This window comes from Hemicordylus capensis, chromosome 6 (genome assembly GCF_027244095.1).
Source record: "Hemicordylus capensis ecotype Gifberg chromosome 6, rHemCap1.1.pri, whole genome shotgun sequence".
Taxonomy (NCBI): Eukaryota; Metazoa; Chordata; class Lepidosauria; order Squamata; family Cordylidae; genus Hemicordylus; species Hemicordylus capensis.
This window is the reverse complement of record NC_069662.1, coordinates 43,940,297-43,959,901: the sequence shown is the minus strand read 5'-3', so window position 1 is coordinate 43,959,901 and position 19,605 is coordinate 43,940,297. Positions and strand designations below refer to the sequence as shown.

The window sequence follows — 19,605 nt, the reverse complement described above, 5'->3', positions numbered from 1 at the left end:
CCGTTCAAATGTTAATAAAAAGAATTATTAATGCTTAGTGTGCTCAGACTTTAATTAATTAATTTTGCACACACACACACTACCCAAAACTCTTTTGTGTGTGTGTGGTTTACACAATAAACAAGCATGCTAAGCAATATAAATGCTTCAGGAGAGGAGAGCTGGTCTTGTGGTAGCAAGCATGACTTGTCCCCTTAGCTAAGCAGGGTCCAACCTGGCTTCGTATGAAAGAGAGACTAGAAGTGTGAGCACTATATTCCCCTTAGGGGATGGAGCAGCTCTGGGAAGAGCAGAAGGTTTCAAGTTCCCTCCCTGGCTTCTCCAACATAGGACAAGATTTTTTTATTGAACCAACAAACTACCAAAGCATACAGTACCTTGCCAAAGCACAATTATATACAAAGTGGTTGTTTGTACATGATATATCTACAAAGATTTACACACAATGATTTGGAAACCCACAAGGTTATGAAGTATATGCAGGTAGTACTGTAACTCGGGGGTGGGGGATTTCAAGGCACATCAGGTAATCGGGGGGGGGGGGTTAACGTCCGACGTCCATTTCCACAATTTGTCCCATTGCTGTTTAGAGGAGATACGCTTGTCTTTTTGCACATAACCATACAAATTTTTCCAGAAGAGATTTACTGTCTCATCTGCGTGAACCTCTTGGTCGCGTCTTCCCTCCCTATTCCTATGCAGGAGCATTGCATAAATGACATACAGGTTTACTAACCTGATTACGAGGAGGGGAGCATTCCAATTCCCTAGTATGAGGGCACCCGTTCCGTCCCGTTTCCTTGAAGGTTTCTTTCTGGGACCTCGAAAGGAGGTTCTATTGCTCAAACCCGATGTTAGTTCTTCCCAAGTCTGTTTTTCCAAATCAGGCCACTCTAACAGCTTGCTTACTCCCTGCCACACTCTTTTGGCTACCACACACTCTTTTAAGAAATGTGAGTGGGTTTCCCTGAATGTTTTACCTAGCTCACTAGCTTTCTGTTTGCAGGTGATTTTAGGGCACTCTTGCTGGTCCTCTGGGAGCCATGGCTTAGCCGCATTAAGTGGTAGTACTTGATGGTATAAGCGCCACCTTGTTTCCCATAAATGGAAAGGGACTTTTTTCTCCAACATAGGGCTGAGAGAGATTCCTGCCTGCAACCTTGGAGAAGCCGCTGCCAGTCTGTGAAGACAATACTGAGCTAGATAGACCAATGGTCTGACTCAGTATATGGCAGCTTCCTATGTTCCTATGCTTGGACACCTCTGGGCACTGATATGGCATTTCAGTCTTCAAAGGGTTTCACATACATTAATTATCACACTAGTCTTCGGGTAGCAAGCATGGATTTACTAAGCAGGGTCCACTCTGGTTTGCATTTGAATGGGTGATGTCTGCTGTAAGATATTCCCCTTAGGAGATGGGGCTTTAGCTCAGTGATAGAGTGTTTGCATGCAGACAGTCCCAGGTTCACTCCCTGGCATCTCTAGGTACGGCTGGGAAAGACCTCTGCCTGAAACCTTGGAGAAGACACTGCCAGTCAGTGTAGACGATACTGAGCTAGACGGACCAGTGGTCTGACTCGGTATAAGGCAGCTTCCTATGTTCTAAGATAGATCAGGATTGTTATGCCCATAATGTCCCGAAGGCTCAGGGAATGGCTTCCCTAAGGTCCATCTAGAGAGTTCATGGCAGAAGTTGGACTTGAATTGATGACTTCCTGGTTCACAACTCAGTTTGTTAGCTGCTGCTACCCTACACTAACTCTGAATCTTAAATCTGGATTGAAACTACTTGGAGCAAGGAGGTTCTTCGTAGGTTCCTTTTGATCCCTAAAATAGATATCTTAGTGGGCACCATTTGGCCTTCATACTTAATCCTCATATGCAATGACCAGGGTTTTGTTCGCTTTGCACAATGCCTCATATTAGCTAGATGTTCTTTATACCTATCTTTCAATGAGCTTCTGGATTCCCCAATATAGAATGAAGTGCAACTTAAGCATTGAATTTTATATATTGTACCTTTCTTTCCACAGTTTCCTTCTCCCTGTTCACACATTTCACAATCTTGTACATCACATTTCCTATCATACAATCTAGAGTTAACTAACAATTGTTTGAGTGTCATTGATGTTGTGCAAACCACATTCACCTTAATTCCCTGTCTTTCCAAGATTCTCAGGGTTTGCCATGTAAATCTATCAGTAATGAATGGTATTTTAAGTACCATCAAACCCGTAATGAATCTAGCTCTTTTCCAACTCTTTAAAACAGGCAATTCATACCCATTCTTCCTAATTAGGTTTTCAGCTTTCTCTAGATTCCTTTTGATGTTCAGCTGTGGAAATATCCTCTGCCCTCTTTACCACATTTTTCATAGTTTGCATTTTCACTATTTTGGGGTGTACTGCTTGATTCTTTAATGAAATGTCCTTTTTGGCTGATTTTCTATACATCATTAAGCATGAAGGCCAAATGGTACCCAGGGATTGAAAGGAACCTACAAAGAAGGAAAATTAAGGAATCATTATTTATAGAGAAACTGAGACCTGACATTAATGCTAGAGAGGCACGGGCCGATGCTATGAAGTTTATTAGCCTCTGAGAAGAATCAGGTGTTTTCCCCATTCTCCCCCGCCCCCCTCGCTCATTATCTCTTCACCCCTCAGGGAACTGTGTGTTATCACGTCTAAGGAATTTAACAGCTGGGGAACGGAGGTTTTCATCTGTGCTTGTTTGTTTTACTTAAACTGAGGATAGTGTGTCACACTGAAACATTTTATATTTACCAACTTTTAGGGTTTATTTGTGTGCACAGTAAAAAGGTCTTTTTGCTGAGAGTTTTAGTGTTCATCACAGCCAATGGCAAAAATCTTTCCCATTTTTCTTGGATGATTGACTGAGCAAAGAGGCACCTTTTAAAGTATTGTCTCTCTCATATTTATCAGGGGGAGAGCAATGACCCCTATCCAACACCAGCACAGCATCTCTCCAGTGGTTGTTTCCAGTGTCTACCTTGTATTTCCTTTTAGACTGTGAGCTCTTTTGAGAGAGGGGACAATTGTAATTATTATTTATTTTTATCTGTGAACAAGCACTTCTTTTATAAATGGGATATAAATGGGAGGAGAGCTGGTCTTGTGGTAGCAAGTGTGAACTGCCCCCTTTGCTAAGCAAGCCCCACCTTGGTTTGCATTTGAATGGGTCTGCATGTGTGAGCACTGTAAGATATGCCCCTCAGGAGATGGGGCCACCCTGGGAAGAGCACCTGCATGCTTGCATACAGAAGGTCCCTCCCAAATTCCCTCCCTGGCATCTCCAAGAGTGGGCTGAGAGAGACTCCTGCCCAGGGGTGTAGCAAGGTTGGAGGGGGCCCAGAGACAAGATTTTAAAATGCCCCCCCTCACTGAAGCTCAGCTCATGAAGTAAAAAAATCTTAAATGAGGCTGAATAGTGGTAACAAAAAGCATAGTAAAATTCATTTATTTATAGTTTAGAGAGACAGAGACAGAGATATATCCTATGTGCCACAATAGAACATCATCCTAAATTATTTTTACAAAGGTTTTGTAAATTGTGGGCGATGCAAGTCATTTAATGGTACTAGAGAAAAAACATGCTGTTCTGGTAGCTCCAGGTCTTAACACTCACATCGATTTCGGAGGATGAATACAACTGAAGGAAGCCCGGGCGGGTGTGCGACTGGGGGAGTCAGTCATGTGACTTGCCTCTGGGGGCCCCCCAAGGCAGTGGGCCCCCAGACAACTGTCTCCCCTTGCCCTATTATACTTACGCCCCTGCTCCTGCCTGCAACCTTGGGAAAGCCGCTGCCAGTCTGTGTAGACAATACTGAGCGAGATGGATCAAGGGTCTGACTCTGTAGAAGGCAGCTTCCTATGTCAATTTTTGCAGTAGTATTTGCATAAGCATTCTTAGGAAAAAATGTCAAGGCCTTGGACAGTGCTAGTCGAGAGGCAACTTTGCATGGGCAGACAAAATCTGAAGATTAGCTTTGTAAAGCTATCTAAATCCTTTTTGTATTTAGTAGTACGGTTGTAGTGTGCTGCTGGTGCTAGATAAAATTTAGTAGAATGTTGATAGCGTTTCTAGATATATTAACTAAGAATGGAAATGTATATATCACTGCTCCCCTTTCCCCATTCTTTAGAAATTACGTGCAGCACCTAGCACTTGCAAAATAATAGTAGCAAGTTTAATGCCAGTCAAGGATGATTGGCGGGGGGGGGGACATCAAGCAGCCCATGGAGGACTGCCAGATAGGTTTGGGGTGGAAGCTGGTTCTCTCGCCTTTCCCTCCTCATTCCGCTGGGTCGAGCAGTCATGGCGATGCGGGTGAGAGGTAGGGCATCCGCAGCTCATCAGCACAATTGTGCGTGTCGTGTCGTATGTCACGTCAGTCTGTCAGTCTTGCTCTTTCAAAGACCGACTCAATTGGCCCTGACATTTGGGAGGGGGGGTCACGGGGGCTCGTTAGAGGAGCTGTCCCTTGGCTTGTGAGCAGACAAAGGTCCTGGCAAGAATATAGAGGTTGGCAAGGCGAGGAGAGTCTGGCGTGACTTGATTGTCTGTGCCACATGAAAAGGAAAAGCCTGGTGGTATGTCAGCTCTGGGCCCCTGGAAGGCAATTGTCCCACAGAGCGCTGGGGAGTTCTAGAATAGCTGCAACCCGGGGGGGGGGGGGCTTGGCCTATGAGCTGAGGCAGCTAATCAAGCACTGGTGGTGATCGCAACGTTGTCTACATAACGTGTTTGCACCATCTCCTACAACTGTGTGTTTATCATGACTCTGGAACTTCTGCCACCCGGTTCTGCTTACTGGGCAAGGCAGAGAGAATCGCATCCAAGGGCCTTGTCCTACTACAGTGCACAAGTGCACATGCAGATATATGGAGCATGTGCACTTGTGCCGAGGTGCTACGACAACATCACAACTGCAGTAGTACAAGGCCCTTGGATGCGATTCTCTCTGCCTTGCCTGGTAAGCAGTTCTGAATGGGTGGAGAGAAAGCGTAGGTAGGAACACCGGCTGACATACCGCACAACAGCACATCAGTCTAATAACACATACTCTGGTTTCTCTTCAGATCTTATAAATCTTTCGCCTTTTACTAATAATGCTGCATGCCTGCAAATGCAGCGTTTGTGCAAATGATGTTACAGGAGAGTAAGCCCATTATTTCCAGTGGACATACTCTTGCATAACATTTCACAAACTTTGCATTTGCACAGCTTGCCCATATGCAGTATGACTAGGCTGACATACAGCGCAAAGATATGTCAGCCACTAAACAGAATCCTCTCCATGTCAGCAGGACTAAGCCCTTTCTCCCTGCGGTTTGCACTAGTGTAACCACAAAACATGGGTGTTAACTATGGCAGGCACTGCAGGATAACCAGAGCATGAACAAGGCTGCTAAAATATGTATATGCGTTGCAAAGGTGGAATTCTCCAACCTGTATGAACTAGGCACATCTGCTAGTTTATTCTAATTTTCCATAGTTTATTCTAATTTTGGTAGATACTACTATTCTGCTTCTGTCAGGCCTGGGACTTTGCTTCCTCTGAATCCTGCTTAAGGGTGTGGTTCTTCCCAGCTGCTGAGATTTCACCAGGTATTGTCCATATACTTTGAATGGATTTGCAAAATTCCCTTGAGGCACTATGGATCAATTGCTCTTGTACCTCTTCCTATGTTGATTTCTCCCTTGCAACTTAGCTATGTGGCATTGTATTATTCTCCTGGCTTCTTCCCACCCCAGAAACATTGTATTATTCTCCTGGCTTCTTCCCACCCCAGAAACATTGTATTATTCTCCTGGCTTCTTCCCACCTCAGAAACTCTGGGAATGCTAGTTCTGCAAAAGGTATCTCTAACAGACATTAATTGATGGCCTTCAAAAACTACAGTTCCCAGAGTTCCTTGGAGAGAAAAGACAGAGCATTTAAGCAATCAAAAAAGATACCACAAGGCCATTGGGTTCTGCTGCAAGACAACATTCCCTACCTGCTTGTGTATTTATTTATTTATTTACATTTTATATCCTGCTCTTCCTCCAAGGAGCCCAAGGTGGTGTACTACATACTTAAGTTTCTCCTCACAACAACCCTGTGAGGTAGGTTAGGCTGAGAGAGAAGTGACTGGCCCAGAGTCACCCAGCAAGTATCATGGCTGAATGGGGATTTGAACTCAGGTCTCCTCGGTCCTAGTCCAGCACTCTAACCACTATACCACGCTGGCTCATTGTAATATGTAATCATGTCTAGGGTTCAGCAAGCCCCTATAGCTGTTCTTTTAACAGTAGTTTGATCTGCAGCAATTAGCAGGTGAGAATGTCTTGCTCCACACCATGATAATTTTTACCAGCTGGTTTTTTGTTTATCGAATTTAATTATGCGGCATTGGATTATTCTGTTAAACCACACTGGCTTGCTCCTGTCCATTTATTTTCTGGCCAGTTGGCCATCTTAACTGCAGCTACTATGTGGCTCCAGCAGAATGAGCAAGTGCACTGCAGAAAACAGAGTCTGGCAGCAGACGGACCCAGATGGCTCAAACAAGTGAGCCAAGCCACCACACACTGCAGGGCAAGGCAACAGGCAAGTTCTTAATGGCATCATTATTCCCTCTCTTCAGGCTCCGCTTCTATCAAAATGTCTGCACCCAGAGCTACTCCTACGTGTGGTGGAGCTGGGAACGCTGGGAACGGGAAATTGACTGGATGGCGCTCCATGGCATTAACATGGCGCTGGCGTTCACTGGACAGGAAGTCATCTGGCAACGGGTGGAGTATCTGATTTTATTGATTATTTATTTGTAATACAATATTTGTATCCTGCATTCAGACAAAAATGGATTCCTAAAATGGCTCTCATTGATTAAAATTTGATACTCAATGCCACTGGTGAGCCCTGTAGATAAATGAAAGGGCCTTGCCCTTGAGTATACCAATGAAGGGGCAAGGCAGAAGCTAATTTGGCAAAGAGGCACCTTTTAATGTGGTGATTCTCTTTATTTAGCAGGGGGAGAGTAACTGGCCCTATCCACCCCCAGCACAGTACCTCCAGTGACTGTTGCTGGTGTCTATCTTGTGTTTCTTTTTAGATTGTGAGCCCTTTGGGACAGGGATCCATCTTATTTATTTATTATTTCTCTGTGTAAACCACCCTGAGCCATTTTTGGAAGGGCGGTATAGAAATTGAATGAATAAATAATAAATAATAATATTCAAAAGAAACTCAAAAGTGCCATGAGAGTACTTTGGGTTCTTTTTTAAAAAAATTATATATTTATATTTATATATATATTCCTGTGAATTGAAGGCTCTTGTGCAAGCTCCTCATTTGTTTCTGCCTCCTCCATCATCTTCTTCTCTTGGAGGAAAAAGTGCCTCACGGCTGCTTGCCTGAAATTGGAGGAGGTTGCCGTTAGGGAAGGAGAGGGGGGCAGGCAAGGGAGTTCCCTGCAGGTGAAGGAAAGAGGAGGTAGAGGAAAGAGATCACTGACAATGCCAGGGGGGAATGTAAGCTGTTAATGGGAACTGAATTATACTTAATTGGACCTCCCTGAGCTTCTTGCTGGGTTGGAGGTGAGCCAATTATTTGTGTCTGTCTGTACTGAAAAATTTATATCCTACCTTTCCATCAATATTAGCTCCCAAGTCAGTTAAACAAATACTTCAAAAAACACAATCATAATAGCCCAGTTCACACATTGTGTTCAACATATGTACAATCTGTGCCCGGCGTGTGCATGTACAGATTTTTATATATGCATGTACATTCAATGCACAAGCAGTAGTAAACACACACACTCTCTCTCTCTCTCTCTCTCCCTTCCCCCCCACCACGCACACATCTGACATTTGTACACATGTAGAATGTAATGTCCAAGTAGGGCTAATGAAAACAGTGACAAAACACATGCAGCAGCCAGTAAAAAAGAAGATAGGAATTTTTAAAAACCCACCAAAAGTTAGTATTGTCAAAAGCTGGGCAAAATCGAATATTGGTTTGAATTGATATAGCAATATGAATTGACACCTAATGAATTCGCCTGGGACAGCTATTCCATAATTTGGGTGCCACCACAGAAAAGGCCCTGCTCCCTGATATCGCCCATCTTGCATCTCTGCAGTCATCACATTCTGACTGCAGGCTCCTAGAATGAGAATATCATGTTGTTGTTTTAGAGAAAACATACTTAAAAGATTCTGCTCTTTAAGTCAGTCTGGTTATTTTTAACCAATAGAGATGCTTCTTCGAAGGCTGCCCACTCTAAATCTATGGTTAAAAAAAGAGGAAGATATGAAGGGAGCAGTGATAGAAACCGAGGGCCAAGGGGCAGAAACCGAGGAGGAGTATTGGCAACCTCCTCTCTCTCTGCCTCTTTCCACTCCAAATCCTATAGCAAAGAATCCCCAATTCCTTGGCCAAAGTAAATCAAGCAAATGAAATGTGTCTGCTTAGATAGCATAGTTTATGAATATAAGTTCTCAAGACTGGCATTTTTGTAAGAAATTAAGAATAAGGGAGGGAATGGAATGGGATGGGATTAGGAAGAGTACGGGGGGGTGGCATGGTCCCAGGGCAACAAAGCACCTCTTCCCAAGGTAACTTCAGCCCAGCCCTGCTGTGTCGTCTCTGAGACTTTGATAGCAGTTGACTACATATCGCCCAGAGATGACTCTTTTCCTTTCACTTCACTTACATCCCAGCTTTCTTCCATCATGGAACTACCCAATGAGGCTATTCACACGATGGGACGAAATCAGGCGAGCAGAGGCTAGCCTGATTTCGCCCCATCGTGTGAACCACCGGGCTCAGCTGCGAGCCCGGTGGTTCCTGGGTGGGTAACCCGCCTAAATACCCCTGCCCTTAAACCAGATTTGCGGAGTGAGCGCTCCGCAAACCTGGTTTTAAAAATCGTAAGTAACCACGGCACAGCTCCGTGCCGCGGCTACTCACGAGGAGACTCCCAGAGGGGAGGCGAAAAGCCGCCTCCCGGCTCCGGGGGTCTCACCAGCATGCCCTGCACGCTTGCACAGGGCATGCTGGAGCTTCCAGGAGCCAATCGGCCCCCTCTACCCCCAGCCTCCCCCGCCGGCTCCTTCACAGAGCCGGCAATCATGTGGGCAGCCCTGATAGTCTGCGGGGAGAGCTGGATTAGCCCGCTCTCCCCGCTTCCTCTCCAAAACCGGGTCTCACTGATTGTGAAACCCAGCTCAAAGGAACCTGGGGTTCCTACATGGTTAGGAACATAGGAAGCTGCCATATACTGAGTCAGACCATTGGTCTGTCTAGCTCAGTATTGTCTACCCAGATTGGCAGCGGCTTCTCCAAGGTTGCAGGCAGGAGCCTCTCTCAGCCCTATCTTGGAGAAGCCAGGGAGGGAACTGGAAACCTAGGTGCTCTTTCCCAGAGCGGCCCCATCCCAGTGGGGAATATCTTACAGCGCTCACGCATCAAGTCTCCCATTCATATGCAACCAGGGCAGACCCTGCTTAGCTATGGGGACAAGTCATGCTTGCTACCACAAGACCAGCTCTCCTCCCAGTGGTGACTTATCCAGGTGCTGATTAGACTCAAACCTGCTTAGCTTCAAGAAGGCGACTGCATTGTGTGCCCTCAAGCCATGCCCTGGGCTTTGCAGCCATGGCTGGAACCAAAGAGAGCCGAGCATCTCTGGCTTTGTGCTGCAGAACAAAACTGTGGGAGAGACACATGCTTCTTTGCAAGCCTGGTCCTTATTTCTGACTCCCCCACCACCCCAGTCTTTAGGTTTCTTATGTACTGTATTGCTGTATTCCCTGCCTAGGTGTGTCTTTGGCCGGTGGGGGAGGTTGTCTAGCCCACAATGAGGGCTGATGTCTTAAGTCTTGTAATCAACTGCCATTTTGTGTACCTATGGTGAAACCTCCTGTCCCTCCTTCCTTTTCTCTGCCTCCAGGTATATTTGTCCCTGGGTCTTAACCAGTCAGAAATTGACGAGTATTTCACTGGCCCAGCCTTCCTGGCTTGGAACCGGATGGGGAACCTCCACACCTGGGCAGGGCCATTGCCGCTCTCATGGTACCTGAAGCAGCTCTACTTGCAGGTAGCACCCTGGGCCTGTGCTCCTGGTCTTCTTCCCTGTTCCCTTTTAGTTATAGTCCTTGTTTCTTTTCCTTCAGCGTGCTTCAGTCTGGGTATGCATAAAGACCCACCACTGCCTCCGTCCTCATCTAAGTGGTGGGAGCTGGTGTAGCACGGTGAAAGGCCACACTGGACATGAGGGGAGGGCAGCCCTGGTTGCTTAGACCTCTGTCTGTCCTGTTCAGTTATCATACAGAATGTGGTGCATCCCTAATGCTCGCATTTTTGCACTGTGGGGCTAAGAGTGGGGTGGAAGAAACTGCACAAGGGAAAGGGCTAAATTCTTACCTGCCCCAGTAAATTGGCAGTCCCCTGCAGGTGCATTTAAGTAAAAGAACAAAAACCTCTGGAGATCTGATCACAGATCTCTTGCATCACAGATAGTTTGGCGGGGAGGGGGGGTCTGCAGTTTTGAGGGCCAAAGCTATGATGAGTTGCCATGCCCCCTGAAATTCCAGGTTTCACCCAGTTTTTAAGCATCTCACTCAGATTGCTTAGTCCACCCAGATTTGCCCGGATTTCAGCTTTCTTTAAAAAAAGAAAAAGAAAAAAGCTAAGCTCTAGACCTTGTAGAAGCGGAGTTATGGAACAGAACGTGCAGTCACTATTCTGCTCAAAAAACATTTTCAAGCCAGTTTACATGATATGCAAATTAGGCACCTGGATTTGGAAAGCCGGAATATGGCAACCCTCGCCAAAGCCTGCCTTGAAAGCATGTCTTTTGCTGAGGCTAATTTGCAGGCTTAGCAGGGTGCAGCATAGGCTTCTCCGCAGGCCTCTTTGCACTGCTCCATCCTGTCCTCTCTGCCTTCCCAGTACAGGATCCTGGAGAGAATGCGAAGCCTGGGAATGCTGACAGTGCTGCCTGCCTTCTCGGGACACATCCCCAGTGGCGTCTTAAGGTAAACATTAGCCATGCTTTAAGCATGGGGGAAGGATGGTGTGGCTGTGGTGTGTGAGAGGCTGCATGAGTCCTTGCTGGGGCCCAAGCAAGAGAGGAGGAGCAGCTCAAAGCATATTGGACATTTGGGGAATGGGTGAGATGGGGTATGTGTATGTAGGCACAAATATAGACATGCGTGGTTTAACATCTTTGCCAGCTTTCAAAAGAGCCCTTAAGACACTTTTTTTTCCTGCCAGGCTTTTAGTAATCTCTGAATGTTTGGCATTTTTAAATTGTTGTTTTTAACAGTTTGTTTTATTTTGTTGTGTTTGTTTTTGTGAACTGCCTAGAGCCTTTGGAGTTAGGCAGTATATTTAATGAATGAATAATAAAATAAAAGCAATTGGGGAAACAAGATTTTTAAAAAATGTTATATGTTGATGGAAATAGCTCTGGGTGGTTTACAATAAAGAAAAGCAGCAATCGATTAAAATAACAAGCAGTCAAAAGAGCCAATTAAAATTGCTATTAAATGTTCCAAAATTAAAACCAGCTGACATAATTTAAGAACCACTGAAAAACTCTGGAAGGCCTGACTAAAAAAGAATGAATTCCTGGGCAAGAATTCAGGAACAAGTAAAGTAAGAGCTCTGGAACAGGGGCGTAGCTAGGGGAGAGGGGGCCCATGTTCACCTCTCTGCAGAGGCCCCTCGGAGTGAGAGAGATAATGAAGAAAATAGGGAGGGATGGAGCTGGGGGGCCTTCAGAATCTGGGGGTGGGGGGCGGGTTCTTCAAACCCATTTGCTCAATTATAGCTACACCCCTGCTTTGGAAAGAGAACTTCTGAGCATGTACAGTGTGTATTTCCCTTTGGGACTAATCTTGCATCTGGGATGCCAAAACAGGGTTCCTAGGTTGGAGGATGTGGTTTCAGGCAGCCATGAGCCTCACTATTTCTCTTCTTCCAATCTAACTATTGCAAACGAGTGACCACTGACCAAGGAATGTATACAGTTGGAAGTGGAGTAGGCGAGTGAGGAAGGCAAAAGGCTGACTGCAGGAATTATTCCTGGCATGGCATCCTTGTCCCTTCCAACCTTTGGAATTTCCTCTCCCAGTCTTGATTCTAAGGCCTCTGGCAGAAGCTGTTTTGTACCTCCCCTTGCACACAATAAAGAGGACATCGCATTCCACTTTGCAGTTCCTTCCTGGATTTCTGTTCCCTGTTGCAGGGTTTTCCCCCGGATCAATGCCACGCGGCTGGGAAGCTGGAGTCATTTTGACTGCACCTACTCATGTGCCTACCTCCTGTCGCCTGAAGATCCCATGTTCCAGGTCATTGGGACCCTCTTCCTGAAGGAGCTGATCAAGGAGTTTGGAACAGACCATGTGTATAGTGCTGACACCTTCAACGAGATGCGTCCACTCTCATCGGATCCCACTTACCTGACCAAGGTCAGCGCAGCTGTCTTCCGCTCCATGACCGGAGGTATGATGGGTTCTCCTGCTTCCCCTTGCTCAATCAAGGATCTCTTGTCTACATCCCTTCAGCCTTTTTAGGGGGTGGTAAGCCAAGGAAGCCTTTCCTCTGGAGGGTTTCGTATGGCAGATTACTGTCTAGAAAGGGCTCTGTGTGCCAAAAGGGCCAGCTCTTTCTTTAAATTAAAAAAAATCCATATTCTGCATTAAAATAACTGACATTCCATAATCGGAATGGTTTAAGCTGATGAAGTAGATTCTCTGCTCCTGTGGCTGACTGGGAGTTGCTCTGCAGAGTGTAACATAGGAACATAGAAAGCTGCCTTATACCAAGGCGCTTCACATGACACGTGCGAAGCGCCTGACGGGGTTCTGCAGGGAGAGCAGGCTTAGCCGGGTGACGGGTCTCCCCACAAACAAGCAGCTGCTTGTAGCTGGGCAGCCGGATGGGCTGCCCACATGGCTGCCGGCTTCGTGTAGTTCCAGGATGTAACTCCAAGGAAGCCCCATGTGAGTGTGCAGGACATCCTGGAGAGACCCCTGAGCCCAGGGGGACGCTTGCAGCCTCCCGGCCAGAGGGTCTACTCGTGTGTTGCTGTGTGCTGCGGCAACACCCGAGCAACGAAATGAGGTTAATGGAGCGCTTGCTCCATTAACCTCATTTAAGGGGAGGGTGTTTTAGGTGGGCTAGCTGCCTTGGGTATACCAGGCTCACCCGCAAGCCCGGTGGTTCCCATGATCCACAGAAAGTGGGATAAGCTCTCTTAGCCCACTTTCCGTTGATCGTGGGAATAGCCTCACCAGGTATTGTTTACACAGACTGGCAGCGGCTTCTCCAAAGTTGCAGGCAGGAATCTCTCTCAGCCCTATCTTGGAGATGCCAGGAAGGGAACTTAGAACCTCAGATGCAGTATTCCCTCTAAAGCATGCCCATGTGCACAAGCTCACAATTTTTTGGATGTCCACTCAGCTATTTCAGTTTAGATCCCACTCAGGTTGAATCAGGAAAGCCCCATTCTAAATGCACATGCGCGCGCACTGCCTTGATACTGCCGCCCAGAACAAAACTCATTCCACACGCAGATGAAAAAAATTAGAGAGAACACTGCTCAGATGCTCTTCCCAGAGCAGTTCCATCCCCTTAGGGGAACACAGTGCTCTCACAGGTCATTTCCCATTCATATGCAACCAGGGCAGACCCTGCACAGCAAAGGGGACACGCCATGCTTGCTACCACAAGATTAGCTCCTCCCATCAGTCGGTGCCATGGCTCAGTGGCAGAGGACATGCTTTATGTGTAGAAGGTCATAGGTTCCATTTTTGGCATCTCCAGTTAGAAGGATCTCAGGTAGCAAGTCTGGGAAAGGCCCCAACTTTGAAGAGCTACTGGCTGTCTGGGTAGATAGTACTGGGCTAGATGGTCCAATAGTCTGACTTGGAATAAGGCAGCTTGATATGATGCCCAGAACACTTGCCTGTCTTCCATCATGGAACCCAAGGCGGCATACTTGGGGTTCCAAGGTGGTCTCCCATCCAGTTATCAACCATACCTAGACCTGCTTAACTTCAGTAAAGTCACTGTATCATGTCCGTATTTCCCTCTGCATAATATGAGGGCTAGAAGCTATACGGGACACTGAAGCCCCGCTCATTCTGAAAGTTCTTTGTATTTTGTATTTTAAACGTTATAGCACATTTCCTAAGTATTGGAAGTGGTTTGCATAGGGGTGGGTTGTTGGGGCTTTTTTCTTCTTCTTCTTCTTCTTTTTTAAGACTTCACCAGGCACAACACAGCAAGCTTATGGCTAAGAAAATAAGTGCTAGAGATTTTGATTAGTTCCTTTTAAATAGCAGAGATTCTCAGGACACCAAAATGATGAAATGCACCCATTTCTGAATATAATGGTGCTATGACTAGTTTGCCTCCATTTTTGGCAAGCTTTGATGCTAAAGCAAGATGATGGCTTCAAATTAATGTGATTTTAAAAATAGTAATTTTTAAAAATCCCATCCTTTCTTCAAGGGGTTAAGGGCAGCATGTGCATCATTCTCTTATTTTATCCTTACAAACCCCTGTGAGGTAGGTTAGCCTGCGGGAAAGTGACTTGCACAAAGCTACCCACTGAGTTTTTTGGCTGGTAGCAATTTGAACCCAGACTTCCCCAGTCTGAGTCCCAAGCATTACATCACACTGGTTTCTCCAGTTGTTTATACTATCAATTTAACTGGTCGTGGTTTTCCAGTGCAGGAAATCTTAAGAATTGTACTTCTGTGAGCAGTGAGTTTTTAACATAACACAGGAAACTACATTTCTCAGGTTTCTTTGCAACAGGAAACCAAGGCAATGTTTATATATTGTAGTAGACTCTCCTTGGTGAGAAGAGTATAGGATTTTTAAAGGGCAATGCAGTTTGGTAAATAACTGTCCACCTAAACCTTATTGGGCTCTCTTGTTCTCTCTCATACACACTAATCAGTGCCATCTCTCCCCGCAGCTGACCCCAGCGCTGTGTGGCTAATGCAAGGCTGGCTTTTCCAGCACCAGCCCGACTTCTGGCAGCCGGCCCAAGTCCGAGCCCTCCTGCAGGGTGTGCCTCTCGGCAGGATGGTAGTGCTGGACCTCTTTGCTGAGTCCAAGCCAGTCTATTCTTGGACAGAGTCCTTCTATGGGCAGCCCTTCATCTGGTGCATGCTTCACAACTTTGGGGGCAACCATGGCCTTTTCGGCACAGCGGAGAGCATCAACCACGGCCCTTTCGCAGCCAGGGACTTTCTCAACTCCACCATGGTGGGCATTGGCCTGACCCCTGAAGGCATTGAGCAGAACGACGTGATGTATGAGCTCATGACAGATCTGGGCTGGCGTAAGGAGCCGGTGGATCTTCAGCATTGGGTGACTGAATACGCCACCCAGCGCTACGGAACTGGGAATGCAGAGGCCACGGCAGCCTGGCAGCTGCTGCTCCGGAGCGTCTACAACTGCTCGGGGGCTTGCGTCAACCACAACCGCAGCCCGCTCGTGCACCGTCCTTCCTTGCGGATGAACACGGAGCTCTGGTACAACCAGAGCGATGTCTATGAAGCCTGGAGGCTCTTGCAAAGTTCAGCCAGTGAGCTCGGCGCTAGCAGCCCCTTCTGCTATGACCTGGTGGACGTGACACGCCAGGCCATGCAGCAGCTGGTGAGCAACTATTATTTGGAACTCAAGCAGGCTTTTCAGGGCCACATGCTGTCGCAGCTCCTGACTACTGGTGGTGTGCTGGTCTATGACCTCCTCCCAGAACTGGATAGCCTCCTGGCCAGCGATGGCCGGTTCTTGCTGGGCCGCTGGCTAGAAGCTGCCCGCCTAATGGCCACCAGTGACAAAGAGGCAGAGCTGTATGACCTCAATGCGCGCAACCAGCTGACTCTTTGGGGCCCCAATGGCAACATCTTGGACTATGCCAATAAGCAGTTTGGTGGGCTGGTCCTGGACTATTATGGGGTGCGCTGGAGCCTCTTTGTGTCCACTTTGGTGGAGTGCCTCAACACTGGAACGCCCTTCCACCAGAGCCAATTCAACCAAGCTGTTTTCCAAGTGGAGCGAGGATTTATCTACAATGGGAAACGGTACCCAGCCAAGGCTACTGGCAACACGCTGGAGATTGCCAAGAAAATATTTCTCAAATATTTCCCTGCTGCTATGAAGCAAGGCCATTTGGGGGCAGCCTGAAGGAGACTTCCTGTGGGGAGAGGCTCTTCTCAGCTTAGCTCTTTGGACCATCCATCCCAGCCACTGTTCTTGACTTTCATTTCTCCTCTGAGCAAGATCTGACCCTGCCCAGCTTGCTATGGTGACTTTTTTTTTCAGTGCACAATCCAACATCCAAGATATACTGGAGCTGGCAGGAAACGGGGAGGGCAGTGACCAGTTGGCAGAAAAAGATATCCTGGGGCTAAAGCCTTCAGGGAAGGCGTGTCCTTTGACCAGGAAGCTCCGCATCCTAGTTCCTGATGTGTAAAGGCTGGCGGTGGTTGGTGGCAATTGTCAGGAACTTCAGCACATGCTTGGTGGAACTTGTCCTCATTATTCACATGTACCAGAGCTGGTGGTTAGAGGCCACCTCCAGCCTCAGAGGCAAGTTGCCTCTCAATACCAGTTGCAGGGGAGCAACAGCAGGAGAGAGGGCATGTCCTCACTTCTTGCCTGTGGGCATCTGGTGGGCCATTGTGTGAAACAGGATGCTGGACTAGATAGGCTTTTAGGTTCTCAGATTGAGCTTGTGGAGCGGGTGGGAATAGGCTTTAATGCCTTAATCAGAGTTGGAAGGTTATGCAAGGCCTTCTCATCCAGCTCCCTGCTCTAGGGCCATCCACATGTTATCCTCTGCAGTCCAATCATAGTGTCCCACAAGCAGACACTGGTGCACTGCAAAAGGTGCCTGCAGAGCAGATTGCTCCAGATGGCTTCTGCAAGCCAAGCCATACGTTCCAGCAGAAGCATTGGAGAAGCTAGAAGGTCATTACAGGGCTTGAGACCAAAAACCTAGGCATGCTTCCTTGCCCTCCATGTTGCCCAAAGATGAAAGGGTACACTGTATGTTGGACTGCAGCGTTCTAGTCCTTCTGGGGGACTGTTTGTTGGTCAGCCTGCTTGTTGATCTAAGAAATAACCTTGAGCCCAAATAGGGAGGGGGTTGTGCTTGAGACTATTACACCTGGACTCCCTTTTGTGCCAAGGGATGCTGCAAGGTGAGCAAGGGATGCTTGAGGCAGAGAAGCTGGAGCTTCGCCTTCAAATTTTAGGTTCTGAATAAGAGTTGCATCATTCCAGAATGACAGTGCAGCTGGTTTGGGGTAGGACTTTGGGCCTTCCATAGAGTGGGGAAGGTATGGGAGAAGTGCTCCCTCTAACAGGGATTCCCAGGCGTTGTTGACTACAACTCCCATAACCCCCAAGCAAAAGCCATTACAGCTGGGGATTCTGGGAATTGTAGTCAACAACGTCTGGGAATCCCTGTTAGAGGGAACACTGTATGGTTCTTTCTTCAGAATTTGGAGGTAGGAGTTGGAAATACTGGGGGTGGGGTGGGGGTGGAGGAAGGAAGAAAACTCAGAAGGAAGGCCCAAAACAAGTAAGCTAGCCAGCTGAGGCTGTGATCTTGAACTGCGCCCACCCCTTCTACATTGTTAGTACTAATGACAAATACAAGGAAGCTTGTCCGATATTCCTTTCATACCCCTAATAATTTTATCTTTCATAAGGAGTTCTCTCACTGCCTCTCTGACTTTTCTCAGTGCCTTACTACTCCTGAGTGACTATGGGACAAGTTAACATATGTACATGTATCTTATATAATGGTGAACTCAGGTGCTTGAGTGCCCATCAGATGGGAAACAAAACAGGGCCACCCAGAGACAAATGAGTGATTTATAAGTGTTCAGCAGTCACCCTAGGTATTCAGAAGTACATACTTTTGTAAAATAAAAAGCAAATCCCCCCCCACACAAAAAAACACCCAGCCTGATGTGGGCTGAGCATGCTCAGTTTCCTCTAGCAGCGACAGAATGCTGGTATTGAGGAAAAGAACACAGGGGCAGTGAACAGGGGGGAAGGAATTGGCCTGCTGGAGCCATTAACCCTCCCTGACTGGGGTTGCCTATCTTGGAGGTGGGCATTAAGGTTGGGGTGATGGAACATTTTGTTGCATATCCCATCATTTCTGTTGTCTATGTTCATAATGATGCCTCATTTCTGTAACTAGTTCTGGTCTGATATCTTTATAAACGTGCCCTTTTGTGGTAAAAGGGGGGCACAATGAGGGCTCTTTGCACTTTTGCACCTTATAAAGACAACTGGAATGCTGTGATCTGGTGAAATGATGCAGATCAGCATATTTACATAGTAGATGTACTTATTTTGCATAATTCTGTTTCTGGTAACGGGGAGGGACAGACAACAAGCAGTCCTCGGCAGTGAAGCCCTGCTTCAGCACCCCACCCTGCCTCCTTAACGAGATTCAACCAAGTAACCTTGGTTGCAACCTTTCTGCAAGCTTGAAGCACTAGTAACTTGACTTACACAAAGGAAGCTGAGATTATCTTGATGTTGATCTCTGTGCCTAATATCAGTTTCTGCTGGGAGTGTGGAAAAATCAAACAGTCCTGAGTGTAACTACAGATTTCAGAATAGAAATTTACTGTCTGCAGAGCACATGGCAGCACTAGTTGGGACTGATGAGCATGTTACCCAAGAAGCGATGCTACTCAAGATTGCAAAGGCTGCTGCAAAGCCCTTACTTGTATAGGTGATCCCCATGGCAGAGAGCAATGCTTAAACATTTCTTCTGGGTTACACAACTCGTGTGCAAAACATTTCACATGTTGAGAGAGATGCGCATCCTTAAAGTGTTTAAATTTATCTTCTGCATGGATTGCTGGCACAAGATAGCACTTGTTGGAGGCAGTGCGTATCTCCTGGGTTCTTAACTAGGCCCCAGTCACTGAAATATTGCAAAGAGTTCTGACCGCCACAGTTTAGCAGAGCTGTTAACTTTTGCTTTTTTTTTTTAACATGTAAGCTTACTCTACCACTCTGTTGCAGTTCTGGATCAATGTTATAATATAGGCTATTGCTGGATGGCTTATTGGAATACAATTTGTGGAAAAACTGCCTCATCCCCCCCCCACCCGCCCTTTCATTCAGCAGCATCTCTGTACGGTGGGACTATTGGGATGTTGATAATTAAAATTCTCTGGATCTTAAATAGTGGTGTCAGCTTTGTTTGTGGGGAACAGGTGGCCGATAGCTTTATGGGAGACGATATGCTTTGCAGGTAGAGACCCAGGTTCAGACTCTGGCATCTGAACTCCAGAGTGCTGCTGCCAGTCAGTGTGGAGAGTACCGAACTAGTTGGACCCCTGGTCTGACTCGCTATATGGCAGTTTCATATATTCAGCCAGTAACTAACAGAGGGGACATATCTCAGTGATAGAGAGATGCTTTGCATGCAGAAGGTCCCATGGCAATTCCAGGGAGATAGGAAAACCCATGAGAAAGACCCCTGCCTGAAACCTTGGAGAGCCACTGCCAGTCGGTGTAAACAATAC

The 19,605-nt window shown here is 46.8% G+C and overlaps 1 protein-coding gene across 2 annotated transcripts in view; it reads left to right on the top strand.

The window, feature by feature from the left end:
• Positions 1-19,605, top strand: part of NAGLU (N-acetyl-alpha-glucosaminidase) — a 36,553-nt gene that overhangs the window by 1,720 nt on the left and 15,228 nt on the right. The window contains exons 2-6 of one of the 2 annotated variants that reach the window (XR_008310437.1): positions 6,657-6,804; positions 9,969-10,115; positions 10,970-11,055; positions 12,270-12,526; positions 15,012-17,556. Coding sequence is in view for 1 of the 2 variants with exons in the window: in XM_053265710.1 (XP_053121685.1) it covers positions 6,657-6,804; positions 9,969-10,115; positions 10,970-11,055; positions 12,270-12,526; positions 15,012-16,228 (1,855 nt within the window). In the remaining variant the exon portion in view is untranslated. Of the gene's footprint in view, positions 1-6,656; positions 6,805-9,968; positions 10,116-10,969; positions 11,056-12,269; positions 12,527-15,011; positions 19,263-19,605 lie in introns of those variants that run through there. The other variant, XM_053265710.1, reaches the window with a different exon arrangement.